General features: G+C 33.6%; 16 protein-coding genes across 16 annotated transcripts; 9 read left to right on the top strand and 7 right to left on the bottom strand.

Moving 5' to 3' along the window:
• Window positions 1-252: 252 nt before the first annotated feature.
• On the bottom strand, window positions 253-810 carry WICANDRAFT_63043 (uncharacterized protein; the record flags this gene model as incomplete). Its single annotated transcript, XM_019183483.1, has 1 exon — window positions 253-810. One exon carries the CDS (start codon window positions 808-810, stop codon window positions 253-255), a length of 558 nt encoding a protein of 185 aa, XP_019039696.1.
• A 205-nt stretch (window positions 811-1015) lies between these two features.
• WICANDRAFT_63042 (uncharacterized protein) lies at window positions 1016-1849 on the bottom strand (the record flags this gene model as incomplete). The annotated part of the gene is made up of 1 exon (XM_019183482.1): window positions 1016-1849. One exon carries the CDS (start codon window positions 1847-1849, stop codon window positions 1016-1018), a length of 834 nt encoding a protein of 277 aa, XP_019039695.1.
• Window positions 1850-1991: 142 nt separating this feature from the next.
• Window positions 1992-2976, bottom strand: WICANDRAFT_54438 (Mpv17/PMP22 family protein; the record flags this gene model as incomplete). Its single annotated transcript, XM_019182737.1, has 2 exons — window positions 2483-2976; window positions 1992-2401 (listed from the first exon to the last, which is right to left on the bottom strand). The coding sequence occupies exons 1-2, from the start codon at window positions 2943-2945 to the stop codon at window positions 1992-1994; spliced, it is 873 nt and encodes a 290-aa protein (XP_019039694.1). The 5' UTR covers window positions 2946-2976.
• A 398-nt stretch (window positions 2977-3374) lies between these two features.
• Window positions 3375-4123, top strand: RPS10B (40S ribosomal protein eS10; the record flags this gene model as incomplete). Its single annotated transcript, XM_019184839.1, has 2 exons — window positions 3375-3426; window positions 3840-4123. 2 exons carry the CDS (start codon window positions 3375-3377, stop codon window positions 4121-4123), a joined length of 336 nt encoding a protein of 111 aa, XP_019039693.1.
• Window positions 4124-4506: 383 nt separating this feature from the next.
• On the top strand, window positions 4507-5217 carry WICANDRAFT_84331 (40S ribosomal protein eS6; the record flags this gene model as incomplete). The annotated part of the gene is made up of 1 exon (XM_019185691.1): window positions 4507-5217. The coding sequence occupies one exon, from the start codon at window positions 4507-4509 to the stop codon at window positions 5215-5217; it is 711 nt and encodes a 236-aa protein (XP_019039692.1).
• A 694-nt stretch (window positions 5218-5911) lies between these two features.
• On the top strand, window positions 5912-6736 carry PEF1 (Pef1p; the record flags this gene model as incomplete). The annotated part of the gene is made up of 1 exon (XM_019181745.1): window positions 5912-6736. One exon carries the CDS (start codon window positions 5912-5914, stop codon window positions 6734-6736), a length of 825 nt encoding a protein of 274 aa, XP_019039691.1.
• Window positions 6737-6873: 137 nt separating this feature from the next.
• Window positions 6874-7493, bottom strand: WICANDRAFT_63037 (uncharacterized protein; the record flags this gene model as incomplete). The annotated part of the gene is made up of 3 exons (XM_019183481.1): window positions 6874-6977; window positions 7036-7285; window positions 7344-7493. 3 exons carry the CDS (start codon window positions 7491-7493, stop codon window positions 6874-6876), a joined length of 504 nt encoding a protein of 167 aa, XP_019039690.1.
• An 829-nt stretch (window positions 7494-8322) lies between these two features.
• On the bottom strand, window positions 8323-10489 carry WICANDRAFT_79077 (sodium:solute symporter family protein; the record flags this gene model as incomplete). The annotated part of the gene is made up of 4 exons (XM_019184838.1): window positions 8323-10077; window positions 10134-10181; window positions 10238-10244; window positions 10299-10489. 4 exons carry the CDS (start codon window positions 10487-10489, stop codon window positions 8323-8325), a joined length of 2001 nt encoding a protein of 666 aa, XP_019039689.1.
• Window positions 10490-11660: 1171 nt separating this feature from the next.
• On the top strand, window positions 11661-12934 carry SPR3 (septin SPR3; the record flags this gene model as incomplete). The annotated part of the gene is made up of 2 exons (XM_019180748.1): window positions 11661-11766; window positions 11838-12934. Coding segments are annotated over 2 exons (1203 nt in total), but the record flags the coding sequence as incomplete, so codon positions are not given.
• A 1019-nt stretch (window positions 12935-13953) lies between these two features.
• On the bottom strand, window positions 13954-14957 carry NMD4 (Nmd4p; the record flags this gene model as incomplete). Its single annotated transcript, XM_019183480.1, has 3 exons — window positions 13954-14720; window positions 14776-14884; window positions 14943-14957. 3 exons carry the CDS (start codon window positions 14955-14957, stop codon window positions 13954-13956), a joined length of 891 nt encoding a protein of 296 aa, XP_019039687.1.
• MTF1 (RNA polymerase specificity factor) lies at window positions 14943-16169 on the bottom strand. The gene is made up of 2 exons (XM_019184147.1): window positions 16097-16169; window positions 14943-16041 (listed from the first exon to the last, which is right to left on the bottom strand). Exons 1-2 carry the CDS (start codon window positions 16101-16103, stop codon window positions 15119-15121), a joined length of 930 nt encoding a protein of 309 aa, XP_019039686.1. The 5' UTR covers window positions 16104-16169; the 3' UTR covers window positions 14943-15118.
• Window positions 16170-16397: 228 nt separating this feature from the next.
• On the top strand, window positions 16398-17933 carry TAF7 (TATA-binding protein-associated factor TAF7; the record flags this gene model as incomplete). The annotated part of the gene is made up of 1 exon (XM_019184837.1): window positions 16398-17933. The coding sequence occupies one exon, from the start codon at window positions 16398-16400 to the stop codon at window positions 17931-17933; it is 1536 nt and encodes a 511-aa protein (XP_019039685.1).
• Window positions 17934-18196: 263 nt separating this feature from the next.
• On the top strand, window positions 18197-18670 carry WICANDRAFT_79072 (uncharacterized protein; the record flags this gene model as incomplete). Its single annotated transcript, XM_019184836.1, has 1 exon — window positions 18197-18670. The coding sequence occupies one exon, from the start codon at window positions 18197-18199 to the stop codon at window positions 18668-18670; it is 474 nt and encodes a 157-aa protein (XP_019039684.1).
• Window positions 18671-18873: 203 nt separating this feature from the next.
• Window positions 18874-23694, top strand: WICANDRAFT_30393 (SWI/SNF catalytic subunit SNF2; the record flags this gene model as incomplete). The annotated part of the gene is made up of 3 exons (XM_019181730.1): window positions 18874-18924; window positions 19072-22923; window positions 23002-23694. 3 exons carry the CDS (start codon window positions 18874-18876, stop codon window positions 23692-23694), a joined length of 4596 nt encoding a protein of 1531 aa, XP_019039683.1.
• Window positions 23695-24001: 307 nt separating this feature from the next.
• WICANDRAFT_63030 (methionine adenosyltransferase) lies at window positions 24002-25150 on the top strand (the record flags this gene model as incomplete). The annotated part of the gene is made up of 1 exon (XM_019183479.1): window positions 24002-25150. One exon carries the CDS (start codon window positions 24002-24004, stop codon window positions 25148-25150), a length of 1149 nt encoding a protein of 382 aa, XP_019039682.1.
• Window positions 25151-25731: 581 nt separating this feature from the next.
• CIT3 (citrate (Si)-synthase CIT3) lies at window positions 25732-27117 on the top strand (the record flags this gene model as incomplete). Its single annotated transcript, XM_019181801.1, has 1 exon — window positions 25732-27117. The coding sequence occupies one exon, from the start codon at window positions 25732-25734 to the stop codon at window positions 27115-27117; it is 1386 nt and encodes a 461-aa protein (XP_019039681.1).
• Window positions 27118-27431: the final 314 nt, after the last annotated feature.

Here is a 27431-nt window from a genome sequence, read left to right as displayed (position 1 = left end):
TGTACCAAGTTCCCTTTTTGGCAGATTGAGATGAGCTGAAGGATCATAAGCATAAACAAAGAATAGCGATGATTTCAGTGGAAACTATACTCGAAATGTATAGATCAGGGTATAGAAATGGTGAGAAACCCTGTATATGGGTAAATAATTTGGATCGAGAAAATAGCTACTACAACGAACATCAAATAACATTAAAACCAACGTAATTAACTAACAATGAATCTATTTGACATGTTTCAAAACTAGGACAATCTAGTTTTGTAAAAGTTGACCAACAACTTTGGACAATCTTGTAACTGAAACTTCTTCACTAACAGCCTCACTCATAATGAATTTGGAGTTCTTATTACTCAAGAATGTTTGTTCAATTAACTTCACACTGTGATCATCCACTAATGATAATTCTTTGTTTTTGGCCAAAAATTGATCAAACTTGTTGGAAATTAATAATTCGTATAATGAAACTAATCCTTGGATTTTGGTAGTGTATTCATTGGTTGTGGTGAAAATGTATGGTGGTAGTAAGTGTAAATATAAGGTAAAGTCAGAGTTGGTGAATTGAATTAAGCCTTTTATCAATATCTTCAAAGTGGAATCTTGTCTCTCAACTGAAGTTTCATCGCTTAATTCATATAACTTTAATAAAGCCAAGTTTGAGTTCAAATCACTGTAATCATTTTCGTATTGGTCAAATAGATAATCTTCCAAATCTTTGATAACTGAAACGTCATATCTTTTCAATGAAGTTAAGATCTCATCAATGACATCTGGTCTCTGTGAAGGTCTGTCAACAAGGGTATTTGTGCTCATTTTCTCAAGTGTGTATTGTGATCCAAATAAAAGTATCACCAACACCTTGTGTTCTACGTCTGTTGAAAATTATATCAATTTTCATTTCCAATGGTCGCGAAAAAAAAAAGGTCGCCCTGTCGTGCTAGCGGACAAATACGGCCACCACCACCTAATACTAGTGCTACATCAACCACCGATAACATGAAAACAACACGTTTATAACCTATTTGAAATTGTAGATATTAGCAGATATAGAACTTATGAATATAAATATGGTGGTCACTAGGTTGAAATTATTTATGGGAGAAGGATATCTGTAAACAATCCAGCAGTAAACAACAAAACTTCCTAGAATAGCCAAAGTTGTACAGATATTGATTGACAACAACACAAGTTTTTTTGTATGAAGGAACTTGTTTTTAGGTGTTAGAAATGATATGGCCTGTTCAACAATATATATGATAATCAGGAAAAACAGCACAAATCTTAAGTTGTTATTAACTTGGATCCAATGAATTAAATTATTCAAATCCATGGAATCTTCAAATTCTGTAGCAAATTCATCAAAGTATAAAGTGTAGATTGTGTTTTCAAGAAAGTCAACTATATCGTAATATAAATCTCCATTTAAACCGAAATAGTTTTTGAAAGGCGACTCCAATTCTTGAAGAAATATAAGTCCTGTTGAGAAAGCGTTCAATTCTGTCTCATTAACACTTGAAGAATCATTGTAATATTCGTATATCATCATATCCAGTCTTGCTTGATGCTCATCGATATATAAGGAAGGTTCGATAACTTTGACTGTTCCTTCTTCTGTGATTTCAAAGATCTTTTCCAAAACTGACGAAGGGTTCTGATAATATTCAATGTCAAATGATGCAACTTTTGTTGGTAGTTGAGCTTCAAAATAGTTTGATGATAGTAAAAACATCAACGACGACAGATAGATAACTAAAAAACCAATTTTCAGGTTAAATCCTGAAGGTTTAGAGGCGCGTTCTTCGTAACCTTGATCAACTTCTTCGATTTCTGTCCTTTTGGTGAACCCAAGCATGATTGAATTTTTGGGAATCAAAAATATCAAGATGACAAGAATTGTGGAATGCAAAATGTTCTGTATAGCATCGAGTAATTTGGGAGATGTTTTTTTTTCCTTATCCTTAATTCTGAGAACTTTTACTTTATTGAACTCATACTTAATTCGCAGCATTCCTCATCGAAAGAAAACAATTCCAAATGACACCAATGGATGAAGAAAATGGAACTTGAAACTGTTTTGGCATAACCAAAAAATTTATAAATTGTACCAATGGCCAAACCATATAATTTGCAATCAATGTTGAAAAATAAATTTTCCGTATTTTTTCAGATAATGTATACTTATTACCCCCTTCCAATACGAAATTTGAATATGAGAAAAAGCAAAACAATGAAATAGGTGAAAATACTAGTTGATCTGACATAACTCTTTCTAGAACCGAAACGAATGTTGGTTCTTGTGTATAAAAATGATTTAATACCCAATACCAGCAAATTTGAACAAATGCCATAACAAATCCCCAAAACATAAATCCAACAAATCTGTGAAAGTTGAAAATGTCTTCATCTGTTTGTTTGGATAATTTTTGAAAATGTTGACCCTCCAATTGAGAATGATGACCATGATTGTTTTGAACACTAGTGTCACCAAAATCTGTGTAGAGAGCTAATTCATCTGGTTGATCACTGAAAGCATTCGTATAATTTCCAAGTTGAATAGAGCCTATAGAACCTTCTCTTGTTCTTTGATTGTTTTTTTGTTGAACCATTGCAAGAAAACATGAAATGTTTTGAGCTAAAGTATCTGATAACCCATACAACAAGACATTGGCTGTAATTGTGGTCAAAAGAACATTAGTTTCATACATGGTATTGTATTTCAAAATCAACTTATAGAGCATGGTAATAAAGAACGACAACAACGCCCAGTTGAGAATTGGAACGTATAGTATTTTGAACTTTGAAAAGAACTTGATAATCTTGTAATAGTATGTATCCTGAAAGGATCGACTGTTACTCTCTGTAGAGACAGATTGTGATTCTATATCTAGAGTTGAACCACGTCTATGCGTACTGATATTATCCTCTGAATCATCTAGCCTTATCGACATTGCTGTAGATGTTTGCTTATTGACATTGGCCACCATTCCATCTTGACATTCTCTATGTGTCAATTATCTCGTATCAAATAAAAAAACAAAGAACTTAAAAAGGGCTGTATATTTGATCAGGTGATGTGCCTCAGGGCATAAAAGTTGACATCCCCACACCACCTGGTCTCTGTTTTACGCATCTCCGACCGGTTTTTACACCGGCTCTGAGCCTGATATTCTCCGCCCACAGCTAGGCAGGTCCTCCCTGGACACCACCGAGAATGGATTTCTGGTAAACACACTCTGCGAAACAAAAAAAAATTCACGACAACCACTGGGACTTGGTGAAAAAATCAAAAAGTATTCAAACATCGAAAAACAAAAACTAGCGTATATCCTTCTCTTTTGATATTCAACAGTTAAGGACCCGTCAAGAGTATTGCCAACATGCTTATCCCAAAGGAAGAAAGAACTAAAATCCACAAATACTTATTCAACGGTATGTTATTGTGATGACGGAGAGAAAGACAGAGAATATGTGCCAGTGTTGTATCATTTATATTTCAAGAGAGTCATTTTAAACTAGTGTCTGTGGGAAGATCAAGAGATCAGACATGACACACAAAGAGAGTAAACAATGATTGATCTGATGAAGAGTTCATGGAAAGAAATTTAAGAAAGCGTATTGTCAAGGCTTTCAGGTTGTCACATAAAAGTTAAATATTGGATTCAAAGAGTGATTATTGAGACAAGAAGCAAAAGGTGGCCAAAAGAGTAGAAAGCAACAATAATGGTATATCGTACCCAAGAAGGCTCATCTTCAAAATAATGTATACATTTGGCACATTTCTCAAATCTCTCCATATTTTACTTGATTTCATTAAAGATTTTGTACTAACAATTTTAAAACAGAAGGTGTTGTCGTTGCTAAGAAAGATTACAACCAAGCTAAACACGAAGAAATTGACACCAGAAACCTTTATGTTATCAAAGCTTTACAATCATTAACCTCAAAAGGTTACGTTAAAACTCAATTCTCATGGCAATACTATTACTACACCTTAACTGATGAAGGTGTTGAATACTTGCGTGAATACTTACACGTCCCAGAAGGTATTTTACCTCAAACCCGTTTACAAGAATCTGCTCCAGAAAGACCAAACGCTAGAAGATTCGGTGGCCCAAGAAGAAACTAAATACTTTGGTGAGGTTTATGTATTTTGTATTGTTTAATAAAATTTAAAAAAAGCTCATAAGGAAAATTAAGAAAATAAAGAAAACAAGAGACTAGTGTAGAAATAGTATTATCAGCTAGCTGTTATTTGTAATTAAATATGTGCTAATAAACTGTGCTATCGGTACGTTCAACTGTGTGGTAATTGCCAAAACACGTGACATTCGCTAGGGCTCAATCCTTTTTTTCCTTTTGCAAACTGCCATTCACCCGAACACCACCAAACAAAATCCTCCCAATCGCCAAAATTGAAAAAATCACCATCAATCAACAAAAATAAATGTATTTGTTAGTTGAAGCTTCAACTTAAAGGTAGAAACACATTATACAACCCTTTGTGCAAAGATGAAATTAAACATTGCCTACCCAGCCAACGGTACCCAAAAGACCGTTGACATTGATGATGAACATCGTTTGAGAGTTTTCTACGATAAGAGAATCGGTACTGAAGTTGAAGGTGAATCAGTTGGTGATGAATTTAAAGGTTATGTTTTCAAAATCACTGGTGGTAACGATAAACAAGGTTTCCCAATGAAACAAGGTGTTTTATTACCAAACCGTGTTAAATTATTATTAGCTAAAGGTCATTCATGTTACAGACCAAGAAGATCTGGTGAAAGAAAGAGAAAATCTGTTAGAGGTGCCATTGTTGGTCCAGATTTAGCTGTTTTATCATTAGTTATTGTTAAACAAGGTGATGCTGATATTGAAGGTTTAACCAACGAACAAGTTCCAAAAAGATTAGGTCCAAAAAGAGCCAACCACATTAGAAAATTCTTTGGCTTAACTAAAGAAGATGATGTTAGACAATATGTTATCAGAAGAGAAGTTGTTAAAGGTGATAAAAAATACACTAAAGCTCCAAAAATCCAACGTTTAGTTACTCCACAAGCTTTACAAAGAAAACGTCATTTGAAATCATTAAAAATCAGAAATGCTCAAGCTCAAAGAGATGCTGCTGCTGAATACGCTCAATTATTAGCTCAACGTTTACATGAACGTAAAGCTGAAAAAGCTGAAGTTAAAAAGAGAAGAGCTTCATCATTAAAAGCTTAAGTTTTTGAAAAGAGGGAAGATTGAAATCAATGTCATAATAAATATATATAAAAAGGGGAGTTTTATAATATCAAAAAGCAAAAAAGAAGAGAAAAAGTAATGAAATGTTATTAACTACATCTTAAAAAAATTCATTCTATAATGTTAAAAGGGTTGTGTTTTTTTTGAAAGTTCATAGGATAGTTTTTTTATTTATCTGTAAATTAAAAAGGTAAAAAAAATGGTAAATTTGATTGTAGACATTTGTACAATGAATTAATTCAAGTTTAAATGCCTTAATTAGCAGTTAGGATCTTGGAGGCTGTAATATGCTTATCATAGATTTCGCATCGCATCCGAACACCAAAGCCATCTCGACGTTATTTTAAAGAACAATAAATCAATTTAGGTAACAGACATCTATAAAAATAGTAAAATTGACAAGAAACGGGCTTTCAGGGGATCATTTTGGAATTGAACATTTGGTCAAACGTTAGAGCATAGTCATCATGGGAAAGACTGTTACAGGAGATGATTTGATAGTAAGTGGGCTTATTAAAGGCAAAGGAGAGTAACTCAAAATTAACTCATGAAACAGCACTTTCCTACACCAACAGAAGCATTTGGTGCTAGAAATCCAAATAACCAAAGTAAACCAGTGAGGAAGGCCCCTTCAAGGCAAGAGTTCACGCCACCGTTACATCCTCAACAACCAATGTCACAGCATCCAAGACCAATTCAAAGACAACAACAACAGCCACAACAACAACAACAAAGATATGCTAATCAACATCCATTACCTCAAAACCCTAGACAGCAGCAATATCAGCAGATTCCTCAATCACAGCCATTACCTAGACCAAACTCAGGTTTCGCACAGGATAGAATAGCATCTCAACCCAATGCTCCTGGATCACCATATGCTGGATATGCTCCAAGTGCCTACAATCAACTTCAACAAAGAAATACAAGCCAACCTAATATTATACAACAGCAGCAGCCAAGAGCCGATCCTGCACAAATCTTGGAACGTCAATTAAGGGAATTGTTTGATAGAGTGGATAGAGATCATGATGGAGGGTTAACAGAAGATGAACTGGCAACAGCACTAATAAATAATGACGGAACACAATTCAGATCAAGTACAGTAAGACTGATGATCAGATTATTCGATAAAGACGGCTCAGGGACAATTGAATTCAAAGAGTTTTTCCATTTATGGAATTATATCTTACATTGGAGGAAAACTTTTCAAAAATACGATGTTGATTCTAATCAAAAAATTTCATTTGGTGAGTATCAATCAGCATTAGAAAGCTTTGGCTATAGATTACCTACGGATATCGTATTGTTTATATTCCAAAGATTTGGTGATTTTAATAGTAACCAGCCAATGTCTTTAAGATTTGATATGTTTGTTGAAAGTTTAGTTTGGTTATTACGTTGTACCAATATTTTCAAAAAGTTTGATACTCAAGGTAATGGAATTGCAACTATTTCATTTCAGGATTTTGTTCATGAGATATTGTCATTTATTTAGATTTGCGGTTTATGGTATGTTGGTTCTTGATGAGTACAGATATTCAAATATAATATAAAACTTAATAGATTAATTCAAAAAAACAACTATTTACAAATTCAAAATAAATATAGAAGACTGAATTAGGTAATTAACTTCTAACTCTTCCATAAACCATAATTGGTTCCATGATCTGAGCTTGACTGGTCAGGTAATGACTTCATGCTGTTATCATCTTGTGGCTGTTCCAATTGAGGTTGTTCTGTGCCAATATTTATGTTAGCGAATTGGTACCTGTATCGTCTGTTAAGTATACTCACCTTGTCTCTTTCTACCAAACCCCCATTCCGCATTATTCCATTCTTTGTTCCATTCCTCTTTATTCTTATGGAATCTCTCCAAACGCTCTTGATGATGTCTTCTCCAATCTTTACTATCAGTGTGGTAACCAAACCAAAAACCAATCAAACCAACAAATAAGTATCCAAAAAAGCCTCCACGACGATGTCCATGATGATGATGATGATGATAGCCCTTCCATGCCCATGGGCCATAACTCCATGATCCAAACTAGAATAAGAGGTCAGATTGTAATGAAATAAGGTTGAATTAATACAAAATAACTCACAGAATTGCGATCATGATAATAACGATGCCAATTCTTATTACCAGCCCTCATATAATGGGAACTTGCCCTCCAGAATTCTGGGGCCTTGTAAGCTTTATAGCTTTTAGCACCTATAGTTGAAAACATGCGAATACCTAATTGTTTATTCATTGTGTATACTGACCTAGAAATATTAAAGCAAGTAAATAATGAGTCTTTGCCATCACTTCTTATATATTTTTTCCAATGATAGTATAAGCGCTAAAGCTTAAACAACGGAAACGGATTTAACTGACACATAGTGACGGAGTTACCGAGCTAAATAGGAAACTCCGGCCGTAAAAACAATAGGAAATACCAATTAGTGGATAAAACAAGAAGTAATATATATTTATCATAAAATCTTAAAGGCTTAGTATTTTGGAGCTTTTCTGATAATAATAAGCTTTTTTTGGGGGACATTTTGAACAATTTTTGAGAAATTTTAATATTACTAGATTATACCAGCCTACTTTATTAAATACCAAATTTAAAATTTCCTAAATCAAATAAATTCGAAAATTCAAAACATTGAATTTGACCATATAATAACAATTTCTTGACTTTTTGCTACTTAATTAGTGGGTCATAAATATTTGAGGTATTGCTGCTTAACAAAGTCTTCGAAATAATGTACCACCATTTTAGCTCAATTTGGCGAGTCGCCGGACATAAGCGGTTGACCTCCACAAGTGACAGAACGTGTAACATTCATCAAGATATAGTTGGACAATATAGTACCATATAACTCTAAGTACACACGATCTAACTGTTTCTAATAACTGATACTTCTAGCTTACCAGATAATCTGCTTTTTAAAACGTTAATTACGATAACTGTTTACCATTTCTTTGATTGTACTAAGTGATACAAAACTCTTTCACTACAAATAAATATCTTCCCTGGTTCCCAACTAATAATTAACGCATATATTATATTAACTTTTTTAAATCAAAATTATCTACCCTAATTTCTCTTTATCATCATCCATTTGGATAGCTTCATTAACAATCTCACCATCACTTGAAACATCAGGTTGAGCACTTGCATCGAGTACTTCAGCTTTACCGTTACCAAAGAAAATTCCTTTGAAGATAACCTTCATTGAATCCATTCCTTGATACAGAGGGACAACAATGATATAAATACTTGCCATGATCAAACATATTGTCATGATAATAACCCATTGTGTAAAATATTTCTTGGAAAATTTATAATCAGTACCATAAAATGCTAAAGGAACAATCAAGTATCCACCAAATAATAAAATTGCATTTAAGATGAGAGCAATTTTAGAAGCTCTTTTCAATTCTCTTTGCTCTTGTGGTGAAGTATTCATGAACTCTTTTTCTTCTTCATCTGCATCATCAGCAGCCGTGAAAGCAGTAGCAAAATATTTGAAATCAAATAAAACGAGTTCAGGTTTCAATAATGAAAGGGCAGGAATGAAAATGAATGAACTTCCCAAAGAGACAAAATTACCAACAATAGAAGGTTCACTGGTCATTAATGTATCTTTTGTAACTTTACCACCAGTGGCTTTAGCAGTAGCAATCCAACAAACGATACCACAAATTGTTGATAATGGTGAGCCATAAGTAATACCAAAACTACTTGTCTTTCTCCAATATAAAGTTAAAACTAAGGTTGAAGCTGCTGGTGATAACAAAATACCATAAAATCCAATTAACCAACCAACAGTGACACCCACATAATTGAAGATAACAGAAACACAAGCCACAACGAGACTGAAAACCATGGTCATAACATGACTAACTCTGATTAAATCTTTACCAGTAGCTGTGGTTTTGATGTAACCTCTATAGATATCAAATGTTGAAATTGAAGAGAATGCAATCAATTCTGCAGATAGAGCACTTGTAACAGATAAAAATAAATCCAACATAGCAGCCGCAGCACCTGGGGTACCCATAATTGTTCCCATTGCATAAATTAATGGTAAACCTGCATTTGCTTCATGAGAAGTCAATTCATTTGGATAAGTGTAAAATTTATCAGAAACTAAAAGAGCTCTAGCAACTAATCCACCAATTGTCCCTAAAGCCCAAGGAACAGTTAACCAACAAAGACCACCTAAAACATAACCTGCTAAAACACTATTTGGTTTTGCAGCGATAGCTTTTTGGCCATAACTTGGATCACCAAAAACAGATGAGAACCCACCAAGACACACACTCCAAGTTGTCATAAACATTTCTTTATTTTTAAAGCTTAAAAAACTTGTCCCAGTAGTTGATGGGAATTTTGCTTCACTTTCTAAAATCATATCATATAATTTTCCAGGAGATCCAATGATTTCTGAACTTGTCAACACTTTAAAGCACATTACAAGAACGATTAAATAGATAATAACTGTATGAATCCAATCTGATAAGAAAGTTGCCTTGATACCACCAAACATTGTATAGACTGCCACACTTAAAGGAATCAAGAAATTAGCAGCAATAACATTCATACCAGTTGCAGCATTGAAACCTTGAGAGGCACCTAACAATAAGCATGAAGCCACCATCAAGTTTGTAGCACAGACATAAAACATATAAACGAAATGAGTTGGGGTATCATATCTGACTTTGATAATTTCACCAATAGTATGACAAGATGGAGCGATTCTTTTAATTTCAATGGCGATTAATGCAAACCCCATAATTTGGAAAGTACCTGAAACACCATACAAATAACCTCCACTGATACCCTGTTATTTGATATGTTAGCAGAGTACTGATTGATTCAACTAAATTCTCAACTTACATAAGTGTAACCCCATAAGGAACTGGTTAAGATAGTAGCTGGCCAAACCTTTAGAATTCATGTTAGTATACTGAATTGATCTTTTGTACGATATTGAAACATACCCAAGAGCTAGTTTAAATTCTGTTAGTATATTGAATTTTACATGTAATTATAGTAACTTACCTGACAACAGCACTTGATATTAAACCAGAACCAACATTTCTTGAAGCTGTAGTAAATCTTTCAGAATTTTGAATTTGATTTAAAAATTTTGCCAATACGTAGGTTATACCACACATGATGATTGCAAAAGCTGCACCAAGCCCAACAACGAAACCATAACCATAAGATTGTCCAAGAATTGTCTCTGTCATTTTTATCTGAGAAGTGTACGTGTACAATAAGTTGAAGCTGCTGACAAGCAGTCAAGTGGTTTTAATTGGAATTTTGAGCCATTGTTACCATTTATAAAGGGTGTACTAGCAATTAATCTCACAGGGATCGAGACCTGGTTCTCGAGAGTCGATTTTGATGTTGTTATCAGATCTTTGGTGATAAAGGTTATCAGCTTATCGCCAATTCTGGCAACAGATGCGCGAAAGCTGGATTGTATCCTAAGCGATGTCCTGAACAGGTTATGACGAATCAGTTGTTCACTACTCTACGTCGATTATCATGGAGGCCTTATAAGATGATTGATTTCAACTTTCCATACAAAACAGACATAGAACTCCAGCCTAAAAGCGTATGGTCCATGACTAATGATGAGTGGCTCTCGAGGAAGTATACACAGCACTGAATTTGTCATTGAATGATTATGAAATCAAGGTTGATGAATTCGATCAGTATTAATGCTTCAACCTGGTATACTGGTGAGTTTTAGTTCTCAGTGTAAAAGTCAATCAGCTGTACCATTGCCCTTTAATTTATAATCTAGCTACAATATTAACTATAGTAATTAGGTACTGCATAGGCACTGCATTTCATGAGACTTAAAGTTAAAAGTGAAGAGCGGTGCTTACGGTAAACGATCGGAGAAACCACCTCATATTCCCGTTGTAGTAAGGCTTAGAGTCTAGTAACTAGCAGCAGTGACTTGCTCATACATAGACTGTTGAACGAAGTCCAATTTCCATCATGGAGAATATATATTGTTCAAATTGACCGATGTTACAATATTTCAGCACTATTATGAGAAAGCTCGCCCAAAGGTATAGTAGAGGTGATGCTGAAAATTTGTTTTTGTGTACACTTTAAATTCCTTGAGCCGCAAAATAGTCCAACTGTTTAACGTACCACAAAAACCAAGCCAGATCAAATAAAACAGATAAAGTCCAAAAAGATAATACAAATCTCAAACCAATCATAAGCGTCAAGTTCTGTTCAAACTCATAAAGGAACCTGTGAGTCTCTAATTAGATCATGTCTGCCTCCATTATCACCAATCAAATCACATTCTTCAAAAAATCAAATGAGCTATACTCTCACTTTTTAGAGAATAAAACCAAACAAAGCGGCCAACCAGCTTTAAAGAGTTGTTTTGATGAAAAATATTCACTTGGAATTGATGCATTACCTTCCCAAACTCAAGATTTGATTGCAAAGAAAGGCGCTGATTTCAATTTGTTGCTTGTTGGTGAATCAGGTTTAGGTAAATAATATACCCAGTTTCCTAATTATTATGAATATTTTTAAGAACACCAGGCTAACCATTCCTAATAGGTAAAACAACTTTTGTTAATACTCTTTTTGGAACCTCAATTTTACCAAGTGTTTGGCATAATGTTGAAAAAGTTGAACCAACAATCAAGTTTGAAAGAACAACAAACATCGTTCATCACACTGCTCATTTAACTGAAGATAACTTTGCCTTAGATTTCACTGTTATTGATACCCCAGGTTTTGGCGATTTCACTGATAACACTTTTGGTTATGTTCCAATCACAAATTATATTGATGAACAGTTGAGATTATACATGTTTCAAGAAGAACAACCAGATCGTTCAAAATTAAAAGATAACAGAGTTCATGCCTGCCTTTATTTCATCAAACCAACTAGTAAAGGATTATCTCCATTAGATGTTGAATGCTTGAAACATATTTCAAGCAGAGTCAATTTGATTCCAGTGATTTCAAAAGCTGACACATTAACAACCATTGAGTTGAAAGAAGTCAAAAAAGCTGTTAGAGAAATTGTTGAAGCTCAAGATATCAAAATATGTGAGTTTATTGAGGATGAGGATGTTAAAAAGACAATTTTGAAACAGTTTCCCTTTTCAGTTATTGGCTCTGAATCATTTGTAATTAATGATGAAGATGGTTCTTCAATTAGAGGACGTAAATATAAATGGGGAATCGCTCAAGTGGAAAATGAAAAACATTGTGATTTCATTAAATTGAGAGATGTTTTAATGGCTAAAAATATGGTTGATTTAATCTCAAGCACTGAATCTTATTATGAAAGTTGTCGTGAAAAATTAACAAGAACAAGAATCAAGGAAGCCAAAGATAAATTGAGTGATGATGAATCTATCAAGTATTTGAATTATGATGATCCTGATAAAAATGGATTGGAAAACAATAAAATTTTGGCTAAATGTAACAAACTTTTTGTTGATGAATTAGTTATTGAATGGAGTCCAAGTTTTATTCAAAAACAATTAGCTCAAAAGAAACTTTTCAGTGATATTGTCTCACAAGAGGAGAAAAAGTTCAAACAATGGAAAAAGGCATTATTTCAAAAACAAGCTGCTTTTAATCAAGAAATTGAAGAGCTTCATGGTGAGATTAAAGATTTAAACATGACCATTGAACTGTTGAGATACAACCACGATGAAGAATCCGAGGAGGAAAGAAGGGATGAAACCGATATTGAAGTCACAAAGCATTCAATTAATCTTGACCAAGATGATTGATTTAATTTCTCAAAATCATGCCCTGAAATTTTCTATATAGCTGCCAATAATAACCGTGTCTTTAATTCATACGTAAAAATTTTTTTCGGTTCTTTTACTTGAAAAAAATTTCAATTCTTTCAACTCAACTTTATACTGTTTTCTTCAACTTTTTCAAAAGAACCATAACTTGAAATTAATGTAAGTCCAAAATGATACGTTGTTTACACCAGGATATTATTCGTTATTGTTTTTTTTATGATGATCACCTTATCATGTATGTTTTTTCTGGCATCTCTAATGTTAGACTTGTTTAATTACCGGTCAATGAATACAACTTTTTTGACAATTATCTGATAAAGAAAAAATAAGAATGAATCCTTTTGAAAACAGTCATATAATCTAATGATTTTTACTAACTTTTAAAAGATACTAGAAAGAACTACTATCGCTCCTATAGATATTTATATTAAATTTCATGGTTTTTTTAAATAACAATATTATCAATGTAGCCTACATTAATTTACTGAATGAATAAACAAAATTTGTATTTGAGAATCACACATATCATAATTAAGGGACCTGGATTCAGCTTTATTGAGTTGATTTCAAATGTGCAGCATGTGCTTAATTGAACACCCTAGCTGTAATGACAATCACCTTGATCAATTACACTGGAATACCCATATTATGTGTGCAGTAAAAATAAAAAATAATAACACAAAGGTTTTGTTAATAAAATAAAAAGATCTCTGAACTCAATAATTAGAACAACACATAATCCCTTCTTTGAAAAATAACCAGGCTCATCCATCAATAACTCACTGATGTGAACTTCAGGAAACAAACATTTTGGTTTTGAACTTATTGGAACATATGTTTTTTTTTGATTCTTCTTTAAACTGAATTTTAACTTGAGATAACTTAATCAAATATCGGAAGACTTAAGGGACCCATAATTCACCTGAACCTCTTGGAGCAAATGAAATAGAATCATAACTTTCACGATGAGTATTTTGTGAATCACCACCAGTATTATTGATATCATTGATAATGTTAGCGTTATTGTTATTAGATTTTCTGGCTCTTGATCTTTTTCTTTTACCACCATTAGATGATGATGATGATGATGATAATGGTCTTGGTTCATCTTCAATACTTAATTTACTGAAAGTGTAATTTGTATCATTTCCAATTTGTGTCTTATTTTTCAATTGAAATAATAAACTTTCAGCTTCACTAACATTGATACATTTGATACCAAAACTTTCACACCAAATTTTAGTTGTTAAATCTTCGGTGATTAGTTTCCAATCTTCAGGATCAACATGAGTTTTTTTGATGCATGGTCTTAAAAGATATTTGTATCTAGCTGGTAATTCAGCTCTTTCTTTCTTCAAGTTTTTCTCATTGGATTGATTTCCTCTCTCATCAGCTTCATCATCATCTTCTTCATTCTCATATTTAATAACCGATGGTTTTGATGTCACATTTTTGTTATTTGGAAATTCATGAGTTTTTGGTGAACGAACTTTAAAAGTCATACATTTTCTCCAATTTGGTCCAACTTGATCAGGAGTTTCCAGAATCAATTTTGATCCAATATGATGATCTTCACTTGAAACAACTCTGTCAATAAAACGAATACTTTCTCTAGCATTTGTGGCCAACATAGACATTCCCTTTTTGAGGTAATCCAACTCATGAATCGCTGGTGAAATTGTTAGAAAGAACATATATGAGTCTTCACCAATTCAAATACTCACTATAAGATGGAATGAATAGTTTGACATTGTAGTTTTGCTCATCGATCCATCTCTTGATGTTACCGAGCCCTTTTGTTAATGCTGAAGCATCAATGATGAAATAACCCTGCTATAAAAAACAAAACAGTTAGTACCAGATATCACAGGAAATCACATTAGAGCCATACAATTTCTTCAGTCATGGTTGGTGCCATTAAACAAGAGAGTTGATGTTGATGATTATGTCCCTTTTCAATTTGACGCTTTTTGGACTTTTTTTTCTTGGACACTACAATAAAAGTTCGCGAAAGCATGAAATCAAAACTTTTATCTGAGAACTATATACAAAAATCATAGGTTTGAATCAGATTTCTCTAGTGTCATCAATCACGTCAACTAATGATCTTGGTCTAAATGGCCAGAGTTCAAAAAGTTTAGCAATTTCATTGAACTCTTCAGCTGTTAGGTCTCTTGGAGTTTTAGCCCATATATCTTCTGAAAGATGTTGCTGAAAAAAGTCAGAAGCAGCTGGACCTAAAAAGTTTATACTCTCCTCCATTGGTTTGACCTTTGAGGCCATCATCTGCTTAACAACAAAATCCCAAGCGAAAACATCATTCACATGATGATCAAGAGGATCAATTTCTAATAATGCCAATGGAACTTTTGAATTACTAAAATCATCAGGTTTGATTAATAGTGGTTGATCAACATCCAATAACTTGTGGTCATATTTTTTAAGTTCCTTGGTATTAGGAAGTGCAATCACTTTTGTGTTACTGAAAGCTTCTCTTGTAACAGAGCATTTATTTCTATTAGTGGTACTTGGAGATGCCATAATCTTTATTGCAGAGGAATTTGGAACCCATAACAACATTTTAACATTCCCAAATCTCTGTATCCAATTTTGATTTCCAAGACAACTTAACCATTGCATTAATAATCCTTCATTGCAACAATAACCTGTAAGTAAAAACTTTGAATGAATATGATCTCTTGATTCAACTCCAGGTTGTAAAATTTTTGTATCATCAGTGATATTAAGAAAAGATTTCCAGTTATATGGGTCTAATTTGTGTAGGTCAAATGTGTGTGGTTCGGCTAAAGTTGATATATAATCATTTAACCAATTGTTGAATTCTTTACGATTTTCCATCAATATATGTTGTTCTGGCAAGATTCTGTTGTAAACAGCACCTGCAAATAAACCATTAGAAGGATACACATCAAGGACTTTGGTATCTTGTTTAAAATGATTCTCCAATTTAAGCTTATCCATAATTTGATCTATTAGATTTATTAGTATGATGTGGAAAAGTTCATTCAGAAAAAACAAACATACCTAGCATTCCACCATTAGCCAAAAAGGAAGAGTTATAGTGATGTCTGAACTTTTGTCCAGCGAGAGGTATAAGTGGAACAGGTAGTCTTGGTGGCATTTTGGCAAAATTTATTGTTGTTTTATAAATCAAAAAAGTGTCAAAATAAGTTTAATTTCGAAATTTATTCCAAAATTTTCATTACATTATGATTTTTTTGCAAAACAGTTTCGCGAAGCTTTTTTTTTTGTATTTGAAACCGGTTCAAAACATCAACAAAGCACAGTTGGTTTAGCATTTGATAGAGCAAAAAGTGTTGTGAAGATGTTCAAGATTAAATTGAAGGATCCTTCTGCTGGATTGCCAAAAGAGAAGGGGAAGGATGAAAAAAAGAAGAGTCTTCCAAAGATCAAAATAGCGAGACCTCAACCACCACCTACAGCATCATCATCTTCATCATCATCATCATCTAAACCAAAGACAAAAGCCAAACATATTAAGCTAAAATTGAAAACCGCAGGTGCTGGTATATCGCAACCCGTGGTGAAGAAAGTCCCAAGAATTAGAGTGAAACCCACAAGAATTCCTGGTGATGGTTATGATTCCGAAGCTTCAGATATTGAAGATGATCCATTAGTTGAGGAAGCTATAGTTTTGAGATTATTACCAGATGCAGAGCTGGACTATGTTAAACACTGTGTGGAGACGGGTGATTTTAGTAATTTCCACATTAAATGGAAGGACAGATTACGTGCAGTGATATATATTAATGATTCAATGTATGCTGCAAGATTGGTGAATTTACCCAATATAGTTGAAGTTCAAAAAACAGTTGATAAGAAAAATATTTTCAAAACAGTTGATATTTCTCAAATTTTACAAGTGGTTTCCAAGATTAGAAGTGAAGATGAAATTGCAAATTTACAAGTGGAGAAAGATGAAGTAATTCCTGATGGGTTAACACCTCCATTACACAATATTACAAAGAGTAAATATAGAAGAAAAATGACAAATGATTATATTGAAAGAATAGAGTCAAAAGTTGATGAGTTATTAAGGTTGGATGAAGAAGCTGAAGAATCACAATTTGAATTAATTGATCCAGAAAGTTTGAACGTTGCCACATCAGAAACTCCACCAACCGTTGTTAATACACCTTCAAGAGATGTTTCAGTTCCGAAAACTCAAGATTCAAGTAGCACCACTGTTGTTAATTCATCCGGTAAGGAACATGATGAAGATTTAGAATTAGAGATTGAACAAGTGTTGGGAGAAGATTTCTCATTAGAAGATGGTGAAACGGTTGAAGTGGAGAGACAAAATGGTGAAAAAATACAAGTTGAAAAAGCTCAAATTGAAGAAGATGAAGAGATGGAAGAAGAGGAGGAAATTGAAGAGGAAGAAGAAGAGGAAGAAGAGGAGGAAGAATCAGAAGAAGATGATGATGACGAAGAAGATGATAATAGTGATAACGAACAAGGTGCATCGCGTAAAGTTGAAATTGATGAAGATGCTCAACATAATGCATTATTAAGAGACGAGATTAATGAATTATTAACCACTATTGAACAGAATAAATCTAGACTGGAAAAGACAAGTAATCAATTGTTACAAAGTAGATTTATTGATAGTATCAACAAGTTGGAGAAAGAATTGGAAAATAAAAAGAGACAGCTAAAGACTAGTGAAGATAAGAGTAATAGTAAAAAAGAACAAGAAAATGGAGAGGATCAAGATCAAGATGGTGATCAAGAGATGAATGATAGAGGTGATGATCGTGAAGAAGATGAAGATGAAGACGAAGATGAAGAAGATGAAGGAGATAACGATGACGATGACCTTGATGAATTGTTTGGTTAATGCAACATTATACATTTGCTAAAGTGCATGTACTTGTAGGCTAAAACTGTTTTTGCATCGAGTCGCAGAGCTAAATTTGTAACGGCACCATGGTCTTTTCAGAAATCAAGTCTAAATAGTCTCGAAATTCAAAGTGAGATGGTTACTATTTTTTGTGGTGTATATATATTGTCCCTTCCCAGATTGTATCAAAGACCGCGAGACTTTTAACGAAAAACCTAACCATAAACTAAACACTACACAATACAACACACACCACCAAAATGTCATTGAACTGGGTTATGAGAACCCCAGGAACAGAGTATCCCCCATTTGTACTCTTGGAGAATGAACAGGTCAAGTTTTCGCCACCGGAAATAGTTGATATCAAGCTCAAGCCATTGGAGTTAAAGAACCCAGACACTATTGGTCTCAAGGGTAAGATCTATCTCACAACCCACCGGATTGTGGTGCTGAGCAGTGGCAAGACTGGAAGAGAGAATAATGACAGCTTTGCCCTACTATATAAGGACATACAATCGCACAAGCTGGAGATGCCATGGTTTGGGAACAACAGGTACTTGATTCTGTTCAAGATCAGTAATCCAGACGGGGGGCTTAATTATCTTTATCCTTGGTCGCTGGTGGTGGACTTTACAAGCGGAGGGGCAATACGGTTTGCAGAGGAGTTCAGCACTATAAAGACGAGATTCGACAATGGACAGTTAGTTGATGAGTTGCCAGCGTATACAGAGTGAATAGATATATGACTATGAATATACACATTCACTTCCCGATCGGGCAGTCGACACGCTCCCCAAAAAACGATCGAGTCAAATTTGAAAATTGAGATGGAAAAAAAGTTCGGCTTTGGCTTTGCCATAATAAACAGCTGAAGCAAATATTGACAAGCGTAAACAAAGAGAAGAGGAATATTCTGAGATCACAGACTGAGCACACGATGGATTTCAACAGACCCATTCCACGAGAGGAAGTACAGAAGCTATATGAGGTGAGTACCCACACACACACACACAAGCACACACAGTGGCGACACGGCTTGCTTGCCCCTAGCGAGACAGAGAGTATTACAAGCTCACAAGTACAGTCCAATGGTGTGAAATCTGGAGAATCAGCATACTAACACACACAAACACAGCGATGGCAACACATAAAGGCACAACTAGGTGATGGTGCAGTGCACAACAATGAATTCATTCACTTATCCAAAGTGCTCAGACACATTTCAAAACAACAAGAGTTGGCTAGAAGACTACTACAACAACAACAACAACAACAACAACAGAGTAATGGGAATAGTAATGTTGGTACTCCTGCTCAACAACCAATGATGCCACCTGGATCTGCCAATACTCAAATCAATCAGAATAACATTGTTGGCCAACAACAACAGCCTAATTTTATACATAACAATAACGGTGCTAGTCAAAATGGATTCGTGAATCCTCTACAACAGAACCAACCTTTCCAAATGAACAATAACAATACTCAAAGTCCAATGCAACAGAATGTTCAAATTCCAACTTCTCAACAACAAGGTTTCCAAAGGCAGGCTCAGCAACAACAGTCGTTCACTCCACAATTGCAACAAGGCCAACCCCAGGGCCAACCACAACCACCACAGCAACAACCTCAGCAGAAGCAGCAACATCCTTTGAATAATGGACTGTTTGATCCTGAACAATCTGTCTTATTGAAAGCTCAAATCGCTGCCTTCAAGTGTCTTGTGAAGAATTTACCTGTTCCACCTGAAGTTAATCATATCCTTGCAAGATCTTTGGCTCAAACCTTACAGAATGATAAATCTCAATCTCAAATGCCATCTCAACAACCTACACCACAAATTCATCAAAGACAAGCTTCAATATCCAAAACCCAACCTACCCCTACAATACCACCAAATACTCAATCCCCTATGGGATCTGCTCATTCCAACTCTCAAAATAATACACCAACCATACCTAACAAAGCTAATCCAACCATCTCAAACATTAAACAACAATTACCACCACAATCAAAACCAAACATCTCTGCAGGTTCAGGCTTACACACTTTTGAAAACCAACCACCTGTTCCATTGGAACAGTTGAGAGCTGAATACCCAGATATAACTACAATTGTGCCTTATAATGATCCAAAGATTAAAGTTGATAGTTATACAAAACCTATTCAACAAAAAGCAGTTCCATTTGAACTACTTTACCATCCAAAATCAAGAGTGACAATACCTGGCGTATTTCCTGAAGGCTTGGATTTGAATGGCGCTTCACAATTACATGAAGCTGAAATTCAATTGGAAATTGATGGTGTGTTGGAAGAGATGAAGTCTAAATTTGATAACATTGCTGATGGGAAAGATCTTGAAGATCCTGAACATATTGATGAATTGATTGATTATTATGCTTTGAAATTATTACCTCTGCAAAAGGCAATGAGAGGACATGTCTTGAGTTTTGATTATTTCAAAAACTCATTACTGACAAATAGTCATCCAAATTTTCTGGCTAAGATTAGAAAAATTAGCCCAATTGATGCTCAAATTACAAATAATTTATATCTTCAACAACAATCTTTAAAAATTAAAATTGAACACAAGAAAAAATTTGACAAGATTGAAAAATTAACTTCAGATTCAAGTTCCATTATTAGAAAAAGATTTAATAAAAAAGATCAAGTTCAAAAATTTGGAAGATCTATTGTTCATTTACATGGTTACATTGAAAAAGAGGAACAAAAGAGAGTTGAAAGAAATGCTAAACAACGTTTGCAAGCTTTGAAAGCTAATGATGAAGAAGCATATATCAAATTATTGGATCAAACAAAAGATACAAGAATTACTCATTTGTTGAAACAAACCAATCAATTTTTGGATTCTTTAGCTCAAGCTGTTAAAGATCAACAAAAGGAAACTCATGAACATGCAAAGGCTTCAGGTATTGAAGTTGCTGATGAGTTTGATAATTTGGAAGGTGATGACAATGAAAATATTGATTATTATTCAGTTGCTCATAGAATTAAAGAGGAAATTAAAAAACAACCAAGTATATTAGTTGGTGGTGAACTTAAAGAATATCAAATGAAAGGTTTACAATGGATGGTTTCCTTATTTAATAATCATTTAAACGGTATTTTAGCAGATGAAATGGGTCTAGGTAAAACTATTCAAAGTATTTCATTAATCACGTATCTAGTTGAAGTGAAGAAAGTTAATGGTCCATTTTTAGTTATTGTTCCATTATCAACTTTAACAAATTGGAATTTAGAATTTGAAAAATGGGCACCATCTGTTAAAAAAATTACTTATAAAGGTACTCCAACTTTAAGAAAAATCATGCAACATGATATTAGAACTCAAAATTTTCAAGTTTTATTGACAACTTTTGAATATATTATTAAAGATCGTCCTTTATTAGCTAAAATTAATTGGGCTCATATGATTATTGATGAAGGTCATAGAATGAAGAATGCTAATTCTAAATTATCATCCACTTTAACCCAGTATTATCATACTGATTATAGATTAATCTTGACGGGTACTCCTTTGCAAAATAATTTACCAGAATTGTGGGCATTATTAAATTTTGTTTTACCAAAAATTTTCAATTCAGTGAAATCATTTGATGAATGGTTTAATACCCCTTTTGCAAATACCGGTGGTCAAGATAAAATTGAATTATCAGAAGAAGAGACATTATTGGTTATTAGAAGATTACACAAGGTTTTGAGACCTTTCTTATTACGTCGTTTGAAAAAAGATGTTGAAAAGGATTTACCAAATAAGATTGAAAAAGTTATTAAATGTAAAATGTCTGCAATTCAATCCAAATTATATCAACAAATGCTTAAGTATCATCAATTGTTTATCGGTGACGAAGAAGGTAAAACATTGGTTCCAATTAAAGGTTTAAATAATCCAATTATGCAATTGAGAAAAATTTGTAACCATCCATTTGTTTTCGAAGAAATTGAATATGCTTTGAATCCAACAAATGAGACTAATAATAAAATTTGGAGAGTTGCTGGTAAATTTGAATTATTAGAACGTGTCTTGCCAAAGTTTAAAGCTACAGGTCATAGAGTTTTAATTTTTTTCCAAATGACACAAATTATGGATATCATGGAGGATTTCTTGAGATTAAATGATATGAAATACCTAAGATTAGATGGTTCTACAAAACCTGATGATCGTACCAATTTGTTGAAATTGTTTAATGATCCAAATTCAGAATATTTTGCATTTTTACTATCTACAAGAGCTGGTGGGTTAGGTTTAAATTTACAAACCGCTGATACTGTTATTATTTTTGATACTGATTGGAATCCTCATCAAGATTTACAAGCACAAGATAGAGCCCATAGAATTGGTCAAAAGAATGAAGTTCGTATCTTGAGATTGATTACTGAAGATTCTGTTGAAGAAGTTATTTTAGAACGTGCTCATCAAAAATTAGATATTGATGGTAAAGTTATTCAAGCTGGTAAATTCGATAATAAATCTACATCTGAAGAACAAGAGGCACTTTTAAGAGCTTTATTGGAAGCTGAAGAAACTAAAAAAGGTGGTAAAGATGAAGATGAAGAATTAAATGATGATGAATTGAATGACATTTTGTCAAGAAATGATGATGAAACTATATTGTTTAAGAAAATGGATGAAGAAAACAAATATAAGAAAATCCAAGGTCGTTTATTTACAGAAGCTGAATTACCACCAATTTTCCAACGTGATCCATCAGATTTCTTCAAAGTTGAAAATGCAGAAGATTATGGACGTGGTGCAAGAGAACGTAAACAAACGTTTTATGATGAAAATGTTTCTGAAGAACAATGGTTGAGAGAGATTGATGGTATTGAAGAAGAGGATGAAGAAGAAGAGGATGAATTTGGTGATATCAAACCAACAAAAAAGAGAAAAAGATCTAGAAAGAAGAAGGATGTTTTAGATGAAGATGAAGATATCATGAAATATGCTGGTAGAAAAAGAAGAAGTGTTCCACCAGGTGCTACAGCTACACCAAGTGCTAATGATAGTGATATAAACAGTGGAGCTTCAACACCGGTTATGGAGAATAACGATGATTCTATTATTGGTGCTGGTTCGAAAACAGTTGCACATAAAGCTTTAGCCAAAAGTGGTGGTGGTGCTGCTAATAGACGCAGAGCTGCAGCCTCACGTAGAGGTAAAGGTGTTGGTCGTGGTAATGCAGGAACTCCAGTTAATAGATTACCAAAGATTGAAGATCCATTAAGCCCAGAGGAGCGTATCAAATTGACTGTTGATATCGATGAGATTTATCAAAACTTGATTGATTATACAAATGAAGAAGGACGTAAATTGAGTGAGATTTTCCTTGTTAAACCACCAAAGAAGTATTATCCAGATTACTATTTGTTGATTAAGAATCCAATTGCTTTTGATGTTATTTCCAAGAGAATTAAAACAAATATTTATTGTTCATTGAAGGAATTTATGGAAGATGTTCGTTTGATGTGCTCTAATGCAAAGATTTATAATGAAGAAGGTTCAATGGTTTATCAAGATGCAGTTGTTCTTGAAGAATTAGCTTTTAAGCTGTACGAGGAAAAGGGTCAAGGTGAAGCTGATTTAGATTTTAGTGCTTTTGATGCTGAATATTGTACAAAAGTTCCTCCAACTTCATCATTAAATGGAGCTACATCAACTATCAATACACCATCCAGCACAGGTACCACTACACCAAACCTGATGGATGGAACAATCGGAGGAAGTGATAAGTTTTAACGAATTGAAAGGGTATTTATTGTATATTAGAATGAATTTAGGAGTTTTCACACTTTGCACATGTTTCAATGTTTTTGTAAATTTCCTTCACATGTTTTTCAGATCTCGCGAATTCACGTGAGCCACAGTGTTTTTTTTTTTTTTTTTTGTTTTTTTTGAAAACGTTGCAACGAAAAAAAAGTTTAAACGACGGTTTTTTTTTATTTAAAGAGATTTGTATCCTAAAAATTTTCATTAGGGAGTTTTCCTTGGAAACAACAACAACAAAGTTCAACAAACCCCAAACTTTATCATCAACAACAACACAATGTCTGAAACATTCTTATTTACTTCCGAATCCGTCGGTGAAGGTCATCCAGATAAAATCTGTGATCAAGTTTCCGATGCCATCTTAGATGCTGCTTTAGCTATTGATCCATTATCAAAAGTTGCATGTGAAACTGCTGCTAAAACTGGGTTAATCTTAGTCTTTGGTGAAATCACCACTAAAGCTCAATTAGATTACCAAAAAATCATTAGAGATACCATTAAACATATTGGTTATGATTCAAGTGATAAAGGTTTTGATTATAAAACTTGTAACGTTTTAGTTGCCATTGAACAACAATCTCCAGATATTGCTCAAGGTTTACATTATGAAAAAGCTTTAGAAGAATTAGGTGCTGGTGATCAAGGTATTATGTTTGGTTATGCTACTGATGAAACCGATGAAAAATTACCATTGACCATTTTATTATCACATAAATTAAACAAAGCTTTAGCTGATGCTAGAAGATCTGGTGCTTTACCATGGTTAAGACCAGATACTAAAACTCAAGTTACCATTGAATATAAAAAAGATAATGGTGCTGTTATCCCACAAAGAGTTGACACTGTTGTTATTTCTACTCAACATGCTGAAGAAATTTCAACTGAAGATTTAAGAGCTCAAATTAAAGAACATATCATTAAACAAGTTATTCCAGAACATTTATTAGATGATAAAACCGTTTACCATATTCAACCATCTGGTAGATTCGTTATTGGTGGTCCACAAGGTGATGCTGGTTTAACCGGTCGTAAAATCATTGTTGATACTTATGGTGGTTGGGGTGCTCACGGTGGTGGTGCTTTCTCTGGTAAAGATTTCTCTAAAGTTGATAGATCTGCCGCTTATGCTGCCAGATGGGTTGCTAAATCATTAGTCCATGCTAAATTAGCTAGAAGAGCTTTAGTTCAATTATCATATGCCATTGGTGTTGCTGAACCATTATCCATTTACGTTGATACTTATGGTACTTCTAAATATTCAAGTGATGAATTAGTTGCCATCATCGGTAAGAACTTTGATTTAAGACCAGGTGTTGTTGTCAAAGAATTAGATTTGGCTAGACCAATCTATGCAAAGACTGCTTCTTATGGTCATTTCACTGATCAATCAAACACTTGGGAACAACCAAAACCATTGAAATTTTAGATCAATTGGTTTTAACCCAAATCAAAACAAAAAAAAAATGAATGAACGAAACCTCATTCAAAGGCATTAAACAAGACTTATTTTCTTCAATTCTCAAAAAGAATACAAAAGTATACGCTCAACTCGTATTACTTTATTTAATTAATTTTTTTATATCACTTTCAATTTCCAAGGTATTATAATTTTGGTTAAAAAGGGAGTGTTATTTTAATAACGGCTACATATTATATTAATGATAGATTTCACGGTACATAGTCCTCAACAGGCATGATTTTAATAATAAATAAATCAATAGAAATATTGAAAAGTTTTTGTAGACTTACAGTATACCGATGACTAAGCACCACTATCGTTATTACATAATATTCGTACTCCACGTTCAATTTTTTTTTCTTGTGAGGGACATTTTGATTTTAGATTTAAGCTTGTGCCATCGGAAATCAAACCATTTCAAATGTTATTGTCTGGATAATTTTAAAGTGGTGAAGGTGCCAATGACCTATTGTTCGATGGCAGTATAAATACAGAGCAGAGAACCAAATCATGTCTTTACTCTTGTCTTCTTTAATCTTCATCCCAAAATGCTGAGAAGAAGTATCAGACACTATTCAACAGACCTCAAGTCCACTTTGAAGAAGGTGATTCCTGCTAAGCAGGAATTGTTCAAACAAGTCAAGTCAAATTTAGCCGATAAAAAAATCGGTGACTTGACAGTTGGTGGAACAATTGGTGGTATGAGAGGTTATAAATCTTTATTATGGGAAGCTTCAGTGGTTGATCCAAATGAAGGTATTAGATTTCATGGTTACACAATTGAACAATGTCAACAATTTTTACCAAAATCCAAATATGAAACCGAGGATCCAAACAGTGAATTTTTACCAGAAAGTATGTTTTGGTTTTTACTAACTGGTGAAAAACCTACTCAAAAGCAAATTGATGAATTTAGTGAAGAATTGGCTTCAAAAGCAAGATTACCAAGTTATTTGGAAAGAATATTGGATTCATTACCAGCTACATTACATCCAATGACTCAACTATCAATTGGTATTAGTGCTTTGAATAACGATTCTAGTTTTGCTAAAGCTTATGAAAAAGGGATTCCAAAATCTGAGTATTGGGAGTACACTTTTGATGATTCAATTAATTTAATTGCAAAACTACCAAGTCTTGTTGGTAAAATTTACTCAAATACTTATCATAAAGGTGCCACTTTGGGTCAGTTAGATTTAGATAAAGACTGGAGTCATAATATGTCCTCATTATTAGGTATGACATCAGAATCTAGAAACATCAATAATCTAAGTAAACAAGAATCCAAGGATTTTGTTAATTTGGTTAGATTATATTGTGCATTACATGGTGATCATGAAGGTGGTAATGTTAGTGCACATGCGACGCATTTGGTTGGGTCTGCATTAAGTGATCCTTATCTAAGTTATAGTGCTGGTGTTCAAGGTTTAGCTGGTCCTTTACATGGGTTAGCTGCTCAAGAAGTTGTTAGATTTATTCTTGAAATGAAGGATAAAATATTTGGTGAAATTAACAATTCTGCCAAGATTGAAGAATATTTATGGAGCTTGTTGAATTCTAAAAGAGTCATTCCTGGATATGGGCATGGTGTCTTGAGAAGACCAGATCCAAGATTCAATGCAATGATTCAATTTGGTTTAAATAGACCAGAACAATTTGAAAGAGATGTTCTTTTCCAATTGGTAAAAAACTTGAGTAAAGTTGCACCTGGTGTGCTTAAAGAACATGGGAAAACTAAAAACCCATTCCCAAATGTTGATTCCTCATCTGGTATTTTATTCTATCATTATGGTGTTAAAGAGTTGTTATTCTTCACTGTGATCTTTGGAGCATCTAGATCATTAGGTCCATTAGCACAATTAGTTTGGGATCGTATCCTAGGATTGCCAATTGAGAGACCAAAGAGTGTTGATCTAAAGACATTGGCCCAATGAAATGTATAGCGATAAATATATAATCCATATTCATATAATTCCATTGTATCATGAATATGATTGTCCGTCTATTTCCGATAATCTGATCTGCTTACATAACTTCCCCGTAATCACCTCCACAAATTTCGGTTGAGTCAATTACTGAATTTTGTTTGTTTCGAAAGACCAAAAACAAAAGCGAAAAAGGTTAAAACCCATATTTTTTCAATCAAATGATGATCAATAATAATAAGATCGGACAAGTATCGGGAATGGGTATACAGTGACTATTTAAAACAGGTACAATTTCTTGAATCAATATCAATTGGAATTGT

This window comes from Wickerhamomyces anomalus (genome assembly GCF_001661255.1).
Source record: "Wickerhamomyces anomalus NRRL Y-366-8 unplaced genomic scaffold WICANscaffold_3, whole genome shotgun sequence".
NCBI classification, from domain to species: domain Eukaryota; kingdom Fungi; phylum Ascomycota; class Saccharomycetes; order Phaffomycetales; family Wickerhamomycetaceae; genus Hansenula; species Hansenula anomala.
This window is presented reverse-complemented; position numbering and strand designations above follow the sequence as displayed.